General features: G+C 45.2%; 4 protein-coding genes across 7 annotated transcripts in view; all 4 read left to right on the top strand.

The window, feature by feature from the left end:
- The window catches only part of ASPP (Ankyrin-repeat, SH3-domain, and Proline-rich-region containing Protein), a 36286-nt gene extending 28674 nt beyond the window's left edge, over nt 1-7612 (top strand). Inside the window, exons 1-7 of one of the 2 annotated variants that reach the window (XM_017160181.3) lie at nt 697-932; nt 1262-1529; nt 3131-3351; nt 3412-5435; nt 5527-5744; nt 6267-6469; nt 6576-7612. In XM_017160181.3, the coding sequence (XP_017015670.2) occupies nt 774-932; nt 1262-1529; nt 3131-3351; nt 3412-5435; nt 5527-5744; nt 6267-6469; nt 6576-6620 (3138 nt within the window). In that variant the 5' untranslated portion in view covers nt 697-773 and the 3' untranslated portion in view covers nt 6621-7612. Of the gene's footprint in view, nt 1-696; nt 933-1261; nt 1530-3130; nt 3352-3411; nt 5436-5526; nt 5745-6266; nt 6470-6575 lie in introns of those variants that run through there. The other variant, XM_044393096.1, reaches the window with a different exon arrangement.
- A 141-nt stretch (nt 7613-7753) lies between these two features.
- LOC108069987 (UDP-glycosyltransferase UGT5-like) lies at nt 7754-10430 on the top strand. 3 transcript variants are annotated; one of them, XM_017160278.3, is made up of 7 exons: nt 7759-7877; nt 7989-8131; nt 8214-8337; nt 8398-8556; nt 8621-9082; nt 9143-9621; nt 9678-10430. In XM_017160278.3, the coding sequence occupies exons 3-7, from the start codon at nt 8214-8216 to the stop codon at nt 10065-10067; spliced, it is 1614 nt and encodes a 537-aa protein (XP_017015767.2). In that variant the 5' UTR covers nt 7759-7877; nt 7989-8131; the 3' UTR covers nt 10068-10430. The 3 variants fall into 3 exon arrangements, with proteins under 3 accessions (XP_070070019.1, XP_017015767.2, XP_070070018.1); XM_070213918.1 differs by having other exon boundaries at nt 7754-7813; nt 7989-8337; XM_070213917.1 differs by having other exon boundaries at nt 7759-7793; nt 7989-8337.
- A 1632-nt stretch (nt 10431-12062) lies between these two features.
- Nucleotides 12063-13915, top strand: LOC108069850 (UDP-glycosyltransferase UGT5-like). The gene is made up of 5 exons (XM_017160110.3): nt 12063-12165; nt 12228-12386; nt 12453-12914; nt 12977-13455; nt 13520-13915. The coding sequence occupies exons 1-5, from the start codon at nt 12063-12065 to the stop codon at nt 13913-13915; spliced, it is 1599 nt and encodes a 532-aa protein (XP_017015599.3).
- A 305-nt stretch (nt 13916-14220) lies between these two features.
- Nucleotides 14221-15996, top strand: LOC138912220 (UDP-glycosyltransferase UGT5-like; the record flags this gene model as incomplete). The annotated part of the gene is made up of 3 exons (XM_070212112.1): nt 14221-14479; nt 14544-15209; nt 15273-15996. Coding segments are annotated over 3 exons (1569 nt in total), but the record flags the coding sequence as incomplete, so codon positions are not given.
- Nucleotides 15997-16399: the final 403 nt, after the last annotated feature.

Genomic DNA, 16399 nt, shown 5'->3' with positions numbered 1-16399 from the left:
TAACGAGTACAAGGCAGAGGCACTGGCGCCAGCTGGCACTGCCACTGGCACCCACTGTTTTCCACGAGGGGATCCGGAAAGGGGAGGGGGCTGCATGCCATGGTCCGCCAAACTCTCCTGCGCCATACTACATTTTCTTGAACAATAAAAAAATAACACACAAATTTGGTGCTTCTGTTGCTGCCTTGCCGCTGCAGTCAAGGACACTATCGCAGGCCAGTGAATGGAATTGCAACTAAGAATGAAGTCGGGGAGGAGTGCACTCAGAAAACCGATCTATTGAGTCCTTGAGAAACTAAGTCAATTAATTGTAAAAACACTGCTTTCAAAAGGGGCATTGTTTGATCAATGAACATAATGTACTAAACCATTCTAGTTCTGAGTAATAAATTACAAAACCAAATTAGGAAGAGATATGATAATGCTTGATGTTTTTTATAAGGACAGTATTTAAACTTACAAAATATCTATCAAAACATTTTAATGGGATGTTTTATTTTATTCAATAACTACTTTTGAGGGCCAGAACACAATTGACAATTGCTAGGATAAATTGTGAAACTTTAAAAATTTATTTCTGCAACACCAAGGCTTATATATTGTGATAGTTATAGATTCCATGATTTTTTATACCAAACGAAACTATATTCACTCGATTCAGAACCCCAACCGCGTTGTTTTCTCCAAGTGCATTAAATAATAACCGAAGCCAAGCATAAATTCAAATAAATCAAAGATAAATCGAAGCGAAAAATCAAAAGAGCGCGTCGAAAATGTTGACCTGCGTGTGTCGACCCGTCTCCGGCAATCTGCCCAAGATGCCGCCCGCGTCGCTGATGCCCGCCCACAGGGCATCCTCCTCATCGACGGCCTCCCTGGCCTTTGTCAGCCCCACGCGAGGAGTGGTGGTGACCTCCGAGCCCAAGCTGAATGTGAGTATCCCGGTATCTCAGGGCTCTCATCCTACATCCTACATCCTTGGAGCAAATCCAATCTGCGGCACAAGAAAAAGCCGAAATTAGCTTAAGCATAACTTGATTTATGGCTGACCACGAACGTTGACAACTTTCAGTTTGACTTTTGAGTTTCCCGCCCTCCCCGGGGTGGGTTTTTCGGTTACGCCTCGGATTATAAATTGTGAAATTTCATTTCTCACTTTTGGGTTTATCTGGCGTCGGGGCGACCTATCACGCTAACGATCCAAAGGCGCCATCTTAATCTTAATCTCAATCTCAATGTGGTCCCCTTCTTGCATTCGCAGGTGCCCAGCAGGCTGACGTCAGCCGAACTGAGGGCGATGGCATTGAGACAGCAGCAGCAAATCGACAGCCAGCACCAGCTGCTGGCCACCAAGGAGCAGCGCCTGCGCTTCCTCAAGTCGCAGGAGGTGCGCAGCGCAGTGGCCAGCGCGGAGGGCGAGCGGCTCCGCCGGCTGAGGGAGCGGGTGGAGGCCCAGGAGTCCAAGCTGCGCCGCCTGCGAGCGCTGCGGGGTCAAGTGGACCTGCAGAAGACCTACAATGTCACACTGAGTGAGTACACTGGCCGAAAGTTCTATAACTTACTAGACTGGGGGTGAGTGTAAGGGCTCCCCTTAAGCTCCGGCTGCATTTTGTAAAATTAATTAATATTTAGTCGTCTAGGCTAGACCCTAGAATCGATTCCATTTCCCTGTTATTAAGTGCACTGCAGTCCAGTCAAGTGGTTAATGGGGGAGTAATTGAAAGACAATAAGCCAAAATAAGCCAATCAAAATTGTTAGCAATATCCAAAATTGTTAAATAGTCTGAACCATTTAATACTGATTTTATGGTCATTTCCTTGAATTAAATTACTCACGCGAGGAAAAGATAAATATCCAATTGTAATTGACTAAATTGCATACCATAAATATGAGCAGTAAAGTTTAAGAAAATTCATCACAAGGTGTATCTGTTAAACCTGTTAAGAAATATTACAAGTAACACTTTAATCTTTAAAAAGTATATCTATATATCAGAAGTCTATGTGTAGACCTTAGGATTATTTTTAACTTTTAATTAAATACCATTCTGTAGCAAACTCAGTTAAATCTGACAATAGTTTTGAACTAGTTAGAAAATATAAAAAACTTCCATTTGTATTGCGCCTTTGAAATGCTTTTCTGATTCAGGTTTAATATTTAATCATCTTAATAATTTAGCAAACAACTATTAAGTATTCCCCCATTGCTTTGTATTATAAATTAGTTTCAAATTACAAGACCCTTATTTATTATGCAACTTTTGTGCAGTGCAGGGCGGAGGAGGAGGAGGGGGTGGGTTTTGAGGGGGCTTGTTTCAGGGGCAGTGGCGAAGTGCCACCAAGTGCATCTGCTTGGGATATCCTATTCCCATCCCGTCCCAAGCTTCCCTCTCCAATTGAGTTAAGCACCGCTGGCTGAGTGGAGAAGAGGGGTTCTCTGGTTCTCTGGGTGAATTAACATGTGTTAAAACCGTGTTGAGTGGTGGCCTGGCAAGCCCAGTCCCACCCACATCCTCATCGCCCCTCGCGTGTGTGAATTTAATTTATGTATGTGTGCCACTTTGTTGTCCTTTATGATTGCCTGTGGGCGGGAACAACGCCTCCTGAACATGGCTAAGAAGATGTTGGCCCGCACACACAGTTCCATACAAGGGTATTATGTTAATGAGCTGGCGCCCTGTGTTGTGGCTGTAATTAGTTTGAACAGGCAACCCAAATCCACGAAAGGAAAACACCGGCGACCAGCAGGCGGCGGCCGGCGATTATAAAATAGTTAGTGGGGTGAAGGAATGGTTCGCTATAACGCTGTTGATTAAGCTGGGCACTCGAGAAGGAAGCACCCACCTTAATCAAGAATCAAGTGCCTAACTACAGATTGTTTCAGCCTGTTTTTCAGCCGAAGGATAATTAAGATTTACTGGTGAGAGAGGTGGAGCGCCTTAATAAGCGCAAGAGATTAAACATTATAGCTAGGAGATAATAGCCATACTAAGGGGGTATTTATGTTTAGGGAGCAGAAAATGCTAATAGATTTTTCCAGGGATTTTTAGGGGTAATGTAAGGGTTAGGAAATATTCATAGATTACATTCTTTATTTTCCTTAACAATTTTGTATCCCAACTTTTTGTAGGCAATGACTTGGACTCGATTCGAGCGCTGTTCAGCGAAAAGGAGAAGGAGCTCAGTCTGGCGGTGGCCAAGGTGGAGGCTCTCACCCGGCAGCTGGAGGAGCTGCGACGTGACCGTCGCTGTCCGGTGAATATCCTGGCAGCAGCGGCGGGCAACGGAGTGGGCCAGGCCCTGCCCCCTCAGGCGTCCCGGGAGCTGGAGAAGCTGCGCCGCGAACTGATGGTGAGTGAAGCGAAACAAAGAAGCCACTAATTGGGTTTAACCTATTGTTTATTATTGTAGTACCGCAATCAGTTGTCGCTGCAGCAGGATGCACGGCTGCACATGCAACGTGAGGCACTGCAGCAACGGCAGGCGGAGCTCCGGTCGGTGGACCAGCGCATCTACGAGCTGCAGACGCGCCTGCAGCGCAAAAAGCAGGCCAACACCCATCACCAGCAGCAGCAGCAACATCAGCAACATCAGCAGCAGCAACAGCAACAGCCGACGGTGCAACAGCAGCAGCAACAGCAACAATTGCATGTGCAATCTGCTCAACTACTGGCAGCAGCGACTGCCCAACAGCAACAGCAGACATTGGCCTTCCAGCAACCTGCTAACAGTGTGGCCAAACACGGCGGAGTGGCCGCCTTGAAGCAGCAGCTGTTGCAGAAGCAGGTGAATCAACTGGCAGCTGCTGCCGCCGCCGCTGCCGCAGGAAGAGCTCGCGGGAATGTGGCCGCCGTGGAGCCATTCATCCACACGCCCCAGAAGTCCACCATCACGAGCACGGCCAGCTATCTGAGCGGCGGGATGAAGCATGCAGCGGCCACGGCCAACACCAATCAGCAGAACCAGCTCATCCAGGACCTGACGCACATGAAGCTGGCCCAGAACAACGGATTCTTTGCGGGATCTGTGCCCGTGCCCGTGGGCAGTGCCAGTTCCAGCAGCGAAAGCGACGAGTCCAAGTTGGCCAAGAAGAAGACGGAGGCTGAGCTGCGCAAGCAGGCGCAAACGGAGGCCATGGACAGTACGACGCATATCTATGCGGAAGTGGGACCCAAGAAGAGGGATCGCGAAGCAGCAGCAGCGGCGGCGGCGGCAGCAGCAGCAGCTCAGGCAGCTGCAGAGGCAGCAACAGCAGCAGCAGCGGCATCCACAACAACATCTCCGCCCGCCTCCACGAATGCCAGTAAAATCCCCAAGAGCATTTCCTCCAGCAGTTCCGCCTCCGCCCTGATAAACAAACTCAACCAGCAGGCGATAACCAAGGATAACCAGCAGCAGGATCAGCAGGCCAAGAAGAACGAGATTTCGGTGACCAGCGAAACTCTCTCCGAACGCAACACCCAGCAGCAGCTCACCGTGCACAGCATGCCACTGGGGGCCATAAGCAAATCGGTGGCCCTGGCCGTCTCGAATGCCTCCAAGCCGCTCCAGGTGCAGGTGAGCAATCTGGCGGTGCCGCCACGCAAGCCCATTAGCAGTGTGGCGCCCACATCCGTCGGCGGCAGCGGCGCCGGTAGCTCCATACCCAAAATGATCACCTACAGCCCCAAGGTGAACCGCGTGGCGCCCAATGTGGTGATGACCGATCCCCGACCCGCCCTGCCGCCCAAGCCCAGCAAGATGTCGCCCACCGAGCAGCCCTCGCCAGTGGAGGCCAGTTCATCGGGTTCGGGAACAGGAACGGGATCCACGGGAGGATCGGGAGGAGGAGCTGCGCCTGCTGCCAAGACACAGACGGCCACCTTTGGCCTGCAATCGCTGAACATCAACGACAATTTGCCCATCAAGGCCAAGCCCCTGACCATCCGCAAGCAGCCACTGTTCGAGCAGCCTCGCCTCAAGTCCAGCCAATCCAGCTCCAATGGCCAACAGAAGCCGCCGGCGCCTCTGCAGCAAAATCAGCGAAAATCCGAGCTGGCAGTTAGACAGCCAGCGGACAGCCAGCAGGACAACTCATCGCAGCACTCGCCGAGCAGTGAATCCAGTGCGGATGAAACGGATCGCATGGCGGTGGCCACATCGCACATCCCAGCCAGTCAGCAGGAGACTTCAACAGCCACATCTTCAGTGACAACAACAACAGCCTCCACGACAACCAGCAACATCAAGGAGCGAACTGGGGGCAATGGAAAACCCAAGCTGGCGAGAAGAGTGAGCTTTGATCCCCTGGCCCTCCTGTTGGACGCCAGTCTGGAGGGGGAACTGGAGCTGGTGAAGAAGACGGCCATGCAAGTGGCCAATCCCAGTGCGGCCAACGATGAGGGGATTACAGCGCTCCACAATGCCATCTGTGCCGGCCACTTTGACATTGTCAAGTGAGTGACATTTGCCCTTCGGCGCAGCGCTCCTTATTCAATCCAATTAATCACTACGGTTTCCCCTTCTTTTCTGTTCTCTCTGGTTCAGATTCCTCGTTGAGTTTGGCTGCGATGTGAATGCCCAGGACTCGGATGGCTGGACGCCACTGCATTGTGCCGCCAGCTGCAACAATCTGTCGATGGTCAAGTTCCTGGTGGAGAGCGGCGCCTGCCTGTTTGCCTCCACGTTGTCGGATCACGAGACGCCGGCGGAGAAGTGCGAGGAGGATGAGGAGGGCTTCGATGGCTGTTCCGAGTATTTGTACAGTAAGTAGGGATAACAGGGGTCTGTTCTGATGGGAATATAAAAAATAATATAGAAAAAATCGATAGTATCGATGGTTTTTAAATTTCTCAAACATCGGTGATATCCTTTTACAAAAAATGTATTATCGATGTGAGACCATTTTTATTTATATCGATAATATCGATAGTTATCAATATCGATAGCAAAAACTAATGATGTTTTTCCAAATCAATAAAGAAAGATCAACATATTCACAGCACTATCGATACTATCTATGCTTTTACTATGGATAATATCGTTTTACATAATAAGTTATTATTATTAAGTTATTAATCGATATTATCGGAAATGTATCGATTATATCGATTGTAAATGACTATCGATATTATCTCAAAAAGTATTAGACACAAATTTAAAAAAAAAAATATATCAAGAAACATTAAATTTTTAATTTTCAAAATTTCTAAAACCTTACACCATAATTTTGTATGTGTATCTCAGCCTTTATAACAATTTAATAAAAATGCTCTCTTCACCCACAGGCATCCAGGAGAAGCTGGGCATCCTGCACAATGGCGACGTATATGCGGTGTTCTCCTATGAGGCCCAGAACGGCGATGAACTCTCCTTCCACGTGAACGAGCCCCTGATCGTACTGCGCAAGGGCGACGATGCCGAGAACGAGTGGTGGTGGGCACGGAATGCCGGCGGCGAGGAGGGCTACGTGCCCCGCAATCTCCTGGGGGTGAGTACCAATCGTCAGCTGTGGAGCTGATGAAATGCCGCCACGTACGCAGGATGGGAACTAAGTGCCAACTCCTTTTTTCTTTTTTCCTCCCCCTCACGCACAGCTGTACCCACGTGTGCCGCCGCATTCGCCGCACTTCAGCGATTAGCAGTTAATACGCTTCACCATACTGAAGCGCAAGGCCGGCCGACTCATCCAGAAGCGCTACATATCCAAGTACATCTAGGGAACGCCTAGCCGATTCTGGGCACGTGCCACCGCAGGAGTCATCGGGGAATTATTTATCACGGCCCCATGTTTCTTTCTGTTTACTTTTTGTTTGGGAAAAGCAACACAAAGGACGAGGAGCGAGGAGCAGGAGGAGAAGGAGGAGCCCACCATATGCTCATCCATATGGAATGGAACCGACTGCAGCCAGCAACAGCATCAGTAGCACCAGCAGCTTCCGCCTGAGTCATTTATCCCGACGACTGGCCTCAATTAGCCCGGCGCTTTCGCACAAAGTTCAGCACACCACTCGCACATATCACCCACATATCGCCCATATACCATATGTACCACCCAGCCCCCCTGCATACGTACAACCGCAAATTGAATTTCACTTAAGCCCCTTAGCTTTAAGGCCTAGACTTATAACTCATATCAGCCGCCTGCTCGCCACAAAAACTTCACCTTCAAGTTTCTGCAATGAAAAAAGTTCAAATTGGAAAATGGATAATTAGAAACTAGAAATTCCTGGACGCCCGCACACAGGATGTTTCTTCTACGGCTAGCCGAAGGAGTTTGTTAATTGCATATATCAAGTTAGTACTTAAACTTTAATTGAACTCGAACAAAGTTCACACACAAATCGAAAGGAAAAACATTTTAACACAGATAACAAAACTGACACAAGGAGAATACATAACGAATCGAACGTGATTTTTGTATAAAGACGAGAATAATTTAAACAATTTGTATCGAATATGAAAATGTAAATTCATTGACAAGTAATCGCATTATAGGATATACATTCTAATTTAACTTAATTTAATTACACCTAATGTACCGATTGCTTAATACCTAGCGTTTAAGGACAACACACACATTAAAATGCAAAATACGTTTGAAAAATGAAAATAAAACGATTAAGAAAGCTTATGTAAAGCGGGTGCTTTATTATTATTATTATTGTTCGGGAATTCGAATGGGAACTCTCTAGCCGAATCTCTTATATATTTCGAGGAATCACAACGCATTTAAAGCTGCGATCGAACTACAGCTCAAGTTCAGTATTCATTCAGAGGTTCAAGTAGTGACATCTGGCACATTTTTTCTCCAAGCAAGTGAAAAGCTTTTCAGGCACGCGAACATCAATTTAATTGCCTCCCTATATCAGCGAGCTGATTACGTAACCTTATCAAACGTAAACAATTTGTATTTCACAAATGTTTGCAATCTTAATTGAACAGCGGAAGATTATCACTTGACGACCGGCCTACTTATTTGAAAATCTATTTTGATTTATCTGTTTCAGTAATTTAATCGTAATTGTTTACCATTTAAACATGAACTTCGTGCCGAGTTAGCAGTTCCAGTCTCAGCTAAGCTAGCTTTTGGGCTTTTGGCGCTGGCTAGAACGCGGAAGTTGGTTTCAGAATCTCAAGAGCGACGGACCGTGTAATAAACAAGAAGAAAGCCAAGAAGATAATAAATCTCAACTGGACAAAACAAAAATATTTAGAAAATTGTTTCTCCTCAGATGGAAATTAAAGTTGCAAAGATGCAGTTTGTAATATTAATTTATCTCTTCCTGGCTGGAAATTTCTATTCCCAGCTAGAATTAGCCGAGGGTTCTAAAATACTGGCTGTGTACGCCTTTCCAGGTAAAGTATTTGAAAAACAAAAACAAAAAAAAAGTATACCTATTCTAAATTTTGGTTTAGGCAAATCGCACTATATGATGCACACAGCTTTGATAAGGGAACTCGTCGAAAGTGGCCACCAGGTGACCATGATAAGTGCCTTTTCCCTGGAGAAAGAGCAGCTCGGCAGCAATTACACGGAGATCTTGATAGAACCGGTCTATGATTTTTGGCACGACGGTGAGTGGTGTGTTATTATGGAAGATCCCCAGACTCATCCATCACTGTCATCTTTCGGAACCAGTTAAGCTGAACTTTGGAGCCCAGCACTTATTTGAGCTGACCCGCATGACCAACTATGATTTCCTAAAAATGCTAGAGATCATCGGGCTAAAGACCACGGAGCATGCTCTACGACAGCCCAAGGTTCGGGCACTCATTCATGCGAAGGAAAAGGAGGGGGTTTTTGATCTTCTCGTGGCCGAGCAGTTCTATCAGGAGGCCTTCTTGGCCCTGGCTCACGTATACAAAATACCCGTAGTCACGACGAGTACCTTGGGCTATGAGAACCACATGAGCCAGATGATGGGTCTGATTACACCTTGGTCCTTTGTGCCTCACGGCTTCATGCCCTTCACCGATCGCATGAGTTTCCTTGAGCGGGTTAAGAACTCCTATGTATCGTTCTATGAAGATATCGACAGGTTGCTCAACTATTTCCCAAAAATGGATGCGGTTGCCAGGGAGTTTTTTGGCCCCGTTCTAGGTGAGTTAGGAAACAGAGTTTTCTTTTTTGGGGAAGTTACCTACTTGTAGTGTCTTCCAGCTGAGGTGCCAAAAGTCAAGCACATGGAAAGGGAAATCTCAGTGATGCTGCTCAACAGTCACGCCCCGCTGACCACGTCACGTCCCACGGTGGATGCCATGGTGCCGGTGGGCGGCATGCACATCTATCCCCCAAAAGCTCTGCCGGCTGACATGCAAAAGTTCTTGGATGGCGCCAGCGAGGGGGCCATCTTCTTCAGCCTGGGCAGCAATGTCCAGAGCAAGGATATGCCGGTGGAGATGCTGCGCCTGTTCCTGCAGGTATTCGGTTCCCTCAAACAGCGGGTGCTGTGGAAATTCGAGGACGAGAGCATTCGCCAGTTGCCGGAAAATGTGATGGTGCGGAAGTGGCTGCCCCAGGCGGATATTCTCGCCCATCGCAACGTGAAGGCTTTCATCACCCACGGCGGACTGTTTGGCACCCAGGAGGGAGTTCACTATGCTGTTCCCATGCTGGGCATACCCTTTTACTGTGATCAGGTACTTGGAGATAAATCCCAATCCTATTCTATTAGTTAACCTTTTCTGTATTTTAGCACCTGAACATGAACAAAGCCGTTTTGGGTGGCTATGCCATTAGCCTGCACTTCCAGTCGATTACCGAGGAGATCCTCCGACAATCCCTGCTCCAACTCATCCACAATACCACCTATAAGGAGAACGTTCAGAGGGTCTCGAACATTTTTCGCGATCGTCCGCTGGAGCCGCGCAAAAGTGCCGTCTATTGGATCGAATATGTCATCCGGCATCGGGGTGCTCCGCACATGCGATCCGCAGGCCTGGATCTCAACTGGTTCCAATTCTATTTGCTGGATGTGGTGGCCTTCGTGGCCGTCATTGCTTTGGCTGGAATTCTGGCTCTCTCTTTGGCTATTAGATTGCTGATGGGCAGTAACAAAAAGCACAAAAAGGCTAAGAAAAATTAATTTCTGAGGTTTTAAAGATCAATCCTCGCAATAGTCTACGCTTTAAACTTTATAAGCGGGGTATATTAGACGAGCGTCAGAAATGTCAGTATAAACAGAGGCGCCACAGGTTCACAGATATCTTTGGATTCAGGCGGAATCCTTACTTGCAGTAATGTAAGTAATGTACAATAATGCAAATTCTACCCTAATTAAGTGCGATTTCTATGACATGTCTAAGATTGCTGTAATCTATAAGTGGCTTACGATCTTTAAATTAGGAAGACATTAAAATAAGAAAAAAACTATAATCGTGTGCCTCGACTATCATATACCCGTTACTCTGTTAACCGGTTTCAAAATAAATAAACATTCAAATCTTCAATTTTCTTGTCAACCCGACCAACTATCACTTATTATTTTATTAATGCGCACGTTGAGCTCCACTTTTTTTGAAGTAAAAGAACGATTTCTGCTATGGGTCAGTCTTATAGAATACAATTATATTTTTCCCAAAAAGCTTCACATTTTGTTATACCCTTGTAGAGGGCATTATAATTTCAGTCAGATGTTTGCAACGCAGTGAAGGAGACGTTTCCGACCACATAAAGTATATATATTCTTGATCAGCACCAATAGCCGAGTCCATCTAGTCATGTCCGTCTGTCCGTCTGTCCGTTTCTATGCGAACTAGTCTCTCAGTTTTAAAGCTATCGCGATGAAACTTTCCCGAAAGTCTTCTTTCTATTGCAGGTAGTACATATGTCGGAGCGAGCTGGATCGGACCACTATATCTTAAGGCTCCCATAGGAATATTCAAACAAATATAAGAAAATTCATTGTAACTTTGTAGGAAGTAGGCGTTTTGATTTTTGACTACTTAAAAACAAAATTCTAATAAATAGAAACGCTGAATCTGGAATCCCTGGAACTGCACCGAGTAAGCATTCTTTAATCTACAAGGGTATATAAGCTTCGGCTGGCCGAAGGTAGCTTCCCTTCTTGTTATACCCTTGCAGAGGGTATTATGATTTCAGTCAGAAGTTTGCAACGCAGTGAAGGAGACGTTTCCGACCCCATAAAGTATATATATTCTTGATCAGCATCACAAGACGAGTCGATCTAGCCATGTCCGTCTGTCCGTCCGTCTGTCCGTCTGTCCGTCTGACCGTCTGTCTGTTTCTACGCAAACTAGTCTCTCAGTTTTTGAGCTATCGGGACGAAACTTTCGCAAAAGTCTTCTTTCTATTGCAGGTAGTATATATGTCGGAGCCGACCGGATCGGACAACTATATCTTATAGCTCCCATAGGAAGGAGCGGAAAAAAAAACTTTAAAAAACTCTATCTTCGGTGTTTTTTGAAATATTACCTTCTACTTTTGGGGATGTTATTTTTTAAATATTTCTGAATTTCGAATTAATTATTTAAAAAATCGGACTACTATATCATATAGCTGCCATAGGAACGATCGGAAAATTAATGAGAAATATTAGAAAATTGAACATTTTTTCGATTTGTTAATTAATAGGAATGATCTGCAAGGGTATATAAGCTTCGGCTGGCCGAAGCTAGCTTCCTTTCTTGTTTTTTTTTTTATTTTATAGGCTAAAACGTTGGATGTCTTTTTAACATGGAACATCTTATATGCAAATCGAATTTTTGCATATATGCAAATTGACCCATCAGTCGCGACTCGCAGTCATTTGACAGTCTTTAATAGAGTCGCTTGTTAACTTTTTATTACATAAAGAAGGGGGCTCGTCGGGTCGATGTAGAGCAACCCAAATACAGATTGAAACACCTTTATATCTTAATTTTATACCATTTAAACACTAACTTTGTGTCGAGTTAGCAGTCTAGTCTAAGCTAAGTTAGTTTTCGGGGTTTTGTCGCTGGCTAGAACGCGGAAGTTGAATTCTGAATCTCAACAGCGACGGACCGTGAAATAAGCTAGAGATAAAATCAGATTTTAGCCACGAAGATAATATTTTAGAACTTAAATTAAAGTTGTAAGGATGCATTTTGTAACAATATTTTATCTCTGCCTAGCTGGAAATTTGTATACCCAGCTAGAGTTAGCTGAGGGATATAAAATACTAGCTGTGTATGCCTATCCAGGTAATCCATTTTAAACTGGAAGTATGTATAGGTACATAAAAATATACTTTATTTTGGGTTAGGCAAATCTCATTTTATGATGCACAATGCATTGATAAGGGAACTCGTCGAAAGTGGCCATCAGGTGACTATGATAACGGCCTTTTCTCTGGAAAAAGAGCAGCTTGGCAGCAACTACACGGAAATTTTGATAGAACCGGTCTATGATTATTGGCAAGACGGTGAGTGGAGTATTATTATATTTTAGATCTACAGATTTTTTCATTATTATCATCTTTTGGAACCAGTTAAGATGAACTTTAAAGCCCACCACTTGTTTGAGTTGACTCGCTTGAACCACTATGATTTCCTAAAAATGCTGGAGATTATTGGGGTAAAGACAACGGAACATGCTCTACGACAGCCCAAGGTTCAGGCTCTCATTAATGCAAAGGAAAAGCATGGGGTCTTTGATCTTCTCCTCGCTGAACAGTTCTATCAGGAGGCCTTCTTGGCCCTGGCTCATGTCTACAAAATACCGGTGGTCACAACGAGTACATTGATGTATGAGAGCCACATGAGCCAGATGATGGGTCTGATTACCCCTTGGTCTTTTGTGCCTCACAGCTTTATGCCCTTCACCGATCGCATGACTTTCCTGGAAAGGGTTAAGAATTCATACGTTTCGTTCTACCAAGACATGGATAGGTTGCTCAACTATTTCCCAAAAATGGACGCCGTGGTCAGGGAGTTTTTTGGGCCCGTTTTGGGTGAGTTAAGGTGGGGGTTTTCTTTTTTTTTGGAGAAGTCACCTATCTCAAGTGTCTTCCAGCTGAGGTGCCAAAGGTCAAGCAAATGGAACGGGAAATCTCAGTGATGTTGCTCAACAGTCACGCCCCGCTGACCACGTCACGTCCCACGGTGGATGCCATGGTGCCGGTGGGCGGCATGCACATCTATCCCCCAAAAGCTCTGCCGGCTGACATGCAGGAGTTTTTAGATGGGGCCACCGAGGGGGCTATCTTCTTCAGCCTGGGCAGCAATGTCCAGAGCAAGGATATGCCCGTGGAGATGCTGCGCCTGTTCCTGCAGGTATTCGGTTCCCTCAAACAGCGGGTGCTGTGGAAATTCGAGGACGAGAGCATTCGCCAGTTGCCGGAAAATGTGATGGTGCGGAAGTGGCTGCCCCAGGCGGATATTCTCGCCCATCGCAACGTGAAGGTTTTCATCACCCACGGCGGACTGTTTGGAACCCAGGAGGGAGTTCACTATGCTGTTCCAATGCTGGGCATACCCATCTACTGTGATCAGGTAGATAAATCCTCGCACATGAATCATTATTCTATCCTATTTATAAATCCGATTGGTATTTTAGCACCTGAATATAAACAAAGCGGTTTTGGGTGGCTACGCCATCAGCCTGCACTTTCAGTCGATTACCGAGGAGATCCTCCGAGAATCCCTGCTCCAACTAATTCACAATACCACCTATAAGGAGAACGTTCAGAGGGCCTCGAACATATTTCGCGATCGTCCGCTGGAGCCGCGAAAAAGTGCCGTCTATTGGATCGAATATGTCATCCGACATCGGGGTGCTCCGCACATGCGATCCGCAGGCCTCGATCTCAACTGGTTCCAATTCTATTTGCTGGATGTGGTGGCTTTTGCGGGCATCATTGCCTTGAGTGGAATTCTGGTCCTCTCGTTGGCTATTAGATTGTTAATGCCCAGCAACAGCAACAAAAAACAGAAGAAGGCTAAGAAAATTTAAAATCCATTAAGCCTTTAGAAGCCTCTAAAAGCAGATTTACATTTTGACTTTAAATTGACTTATTAAACTATATCAACAAATTTAAACCATTGGTGTCAAAAACTTCGACTGAGTCGCTTGTTAACTGTCTCAAAGAAACAACCACTACGGAACAAGAATGGTTTGTATTTTAAAACTTGCTAAACTCGGTTTTTTATACTTACTTTTAAACGAATCTCAAATCTAAAAATTAACCAATAAATCATCATATAACAAAATAATAAGCCAAAAATGTATCGAAATTATAGATAAGCTCTTTTTTATAGAAATCATGCAGTTTTCTGCCTATCCTGATCTTGAGCCTAGTGCTTCTTCAGCAACTGGAAATGTCGGTTGGCCATCGAATTCTGGCCGCTTTCTTTTTTCCAGCCAGGAGCCACTTTATGATAACCCACGCAATTATACGGGAGCTGGTAAACCAAGGACATGCAGTTACTTTCATTACTCCGTTCTCCTTAGCTAAAGAAAATCTGGGACCAAACTTTAAGGAGGTACTGATTCCTCAATACGATTTCTGGCCAGAGAGTACGTGATAGTGACCCCCCAAAACCAAATAAATTAACTAAGTGTATTAATTTCAATCCATCAGCTAAGCAATCAACCAAGACCAACAGCATTTTGGAGATGAGCGATGTGCCTAGTTTTACCTTTATTAAGCTGGTCCAACTGATGGGTATCCGAAGCACGGACTTTGCCTTCGAGCAGCCGGGAATTCAGGCCATAATTAATGAAAAGAATAAGGTTGGCAAGTACGATCTTCTGCTGGCGGAGCAGTTCTTCAACGAGGGTGCTCTGATCCTAGGACACCTTTACCAGATTCCCATCATAACGGTTTCGACCTTTGGCTATGCCAACTACCTCAGCCAGCTTTTTGGTATAGTGTCTCCATGGTCGTATGTCCCACATGTCTTTATGCCCTACACGGATCGGATGTCGCTGTGGGAGAGAATTTCAAATGCTGCCATCAGTGCTGCAGATGATCTTAGCAGGCAGTTCTCCTACTACCCCGGTCAGGATGCCGTCCTAAAGAAACACTTCTCCAAACTGCTCGATAGAGTTCCGACCATAAAGGAACTAGAGCGAAATATCTCTGCTATCCTATTGAACACCTACATGCCATTGGCTTCGGCTAGACCCATGGCATATAATATGATCCCTGTGGGTGGACTGCATATTCAGCTATCGAAGGCGTTGCCGGAGGACCTTCAGAAGTTTCTGGATGGAGCTACCCATGGAGCTATTTACTTCAGCTTGGGTGAGTGTGCTTTCTCTTGAGAAGTCAATTTAAAACGTATGCCATAACTCATTTCTCGCTTAGGCTCCCAAGTACGCAGTGCTGATCTCCCGCCCGAAAAGCTGAAGATATTCCTGGACGTCTTTGGCAGTCTGAAACAGCGTGTTCTTTGGAAGTTCGAGGATGAATCTCTGCCCAATCTGCCGGCCAATGTGAAGGTGCAGAGTTGGTTACCTCAGGCCGACATCCTGGCGCATCCCAATGTCAAGGTGTTCATTGCCCATGGTGGACTCTTCGGAACCCAGGAAGCGGTGTACAATGGAGTACCAATTCTAGGAATGCCTGTCTACAGTGATCAGCACCACAACATTAATCAGGGAAAGAAAGCGGGATATGCTTTGGGCCTGGATTACAGGAGTATTACGGTGGAAGAGTTGCGAGCACTGCTTCTTGAACTGATTGAGAATCGTAAATACGCAAATAACATAAAGAAGGCCTCAAAGGTGTTCCGCGATCGACCCCTTGGGGCTATGGACACGGCGATGTACTGGATTAACTATGTGATTGAGCACCATGGAGCTCCCCATCTGGTGGCAGCTGGCGTTGAACTTCCATGGTATCAATTCTACCTCCTGGACATTATCGTTCTTGGAATAGCTATCATTATTTTGCCAGTGATTGCTGTAATCTTTATATGGCGAATGAACTTTAAAACTAAGAGAGATTAAAGAAAGAAGGAACTCTATAAACCAGTTCCTCGACTATCAGATACCCATAAGTCTGTTAACCACTTTATAAATAAATATAAAATAAAACAAACTAATCGTATTTCGCTCAGTTTGGATAGCTAGTCACAGAGAGACTTTAAACTTGTCTCAAAGATTTTAGTTTCAGAGCTTCCTTTTTGAGTGTAAGCCTTTTTTCGAAAAACCTGAGAAATGAAATGAAATTTTCCGTCTGTTGTTTTTGGCCTTAAAATTGAGTTTGTACGTTTTAGGATAAAGTAAACTTATTAACGATTTTCATCCTTTTTTTGTTTTATTTGCGAACATTTTTTAAAATGTCCGATGCTCATTTTTTGCAGATAAATTGACCTGGCTAGTAATGCTCTATAATTATAAGTCAAAACAAAAAAACTGGTCTAAAATTTTCGAAATGATGATTAGCACAATTATGCCAATACGAACAAAATATGTAAATTTTAACTTTAC

Source organism: Drosophila takahashii, chromosome 2R (assembly GCF_030179915.1).
Source record: "Drosophila takahashii strain IR98-3 E-12201 chromosome 2R, DtakHiC1v2, whole genome shotgun sequence".
Lineage (NCBI taxonomy): Eukaryota > Metazoa > Arthropoda > Insecta > Diptera > Drosophilidae > Drosophila > Drosophila takahashii.
Note: the sequence above shows the minus strand (reverse complement) of the source record. Positions and strands in the feature narration are given on the sequence as shown.

Bases quoted from the DNA above. Each gene is read 5' to 3' on its own strand.
- LOC108069987 (XM_070213918.1), top strand. From the start codon at position 8,214: ATGGAAATTAAAGTTGCAAAGATGCAGTTTGTAATATTAATTTATCTC. The intron at 8,338-8,397 runs GTAAAGTATTTG...ATTTTGGTTTAG, and splicing joins GGCTGTGTACGCCTTTCCAG to GCAAATCGCACTATATGATG. The intron at 8,557-8,620 runs GTGAGTGGTGTG...TTTCGGAACCAG, and splicing joins CTATGATTTTTGGCACGACG to TTAAGCTGAACTTTGGAGCC.
- LOC108069850 (XM_017160110.3), top strand. From the start codon at position 12,063: ATGCATTTTGTAACAATATTTTATCTCTGCCTAGCTGGAAATTTGTAT. The intron at 12,166-12,227 runs GTAATCCATTTT...ATTTTGGGTTAG, and splicing joins AGCTGTGTATGCCTATCCAG to GCAAATCTCATTTTATGATG. The intron at 13,456-13,519 runs GTAGATAAATCC...TTGGTATTTTAG, and splicing joins TACCCATCTACTGTGATCAG to CACCTGAATATAAACAAAGC.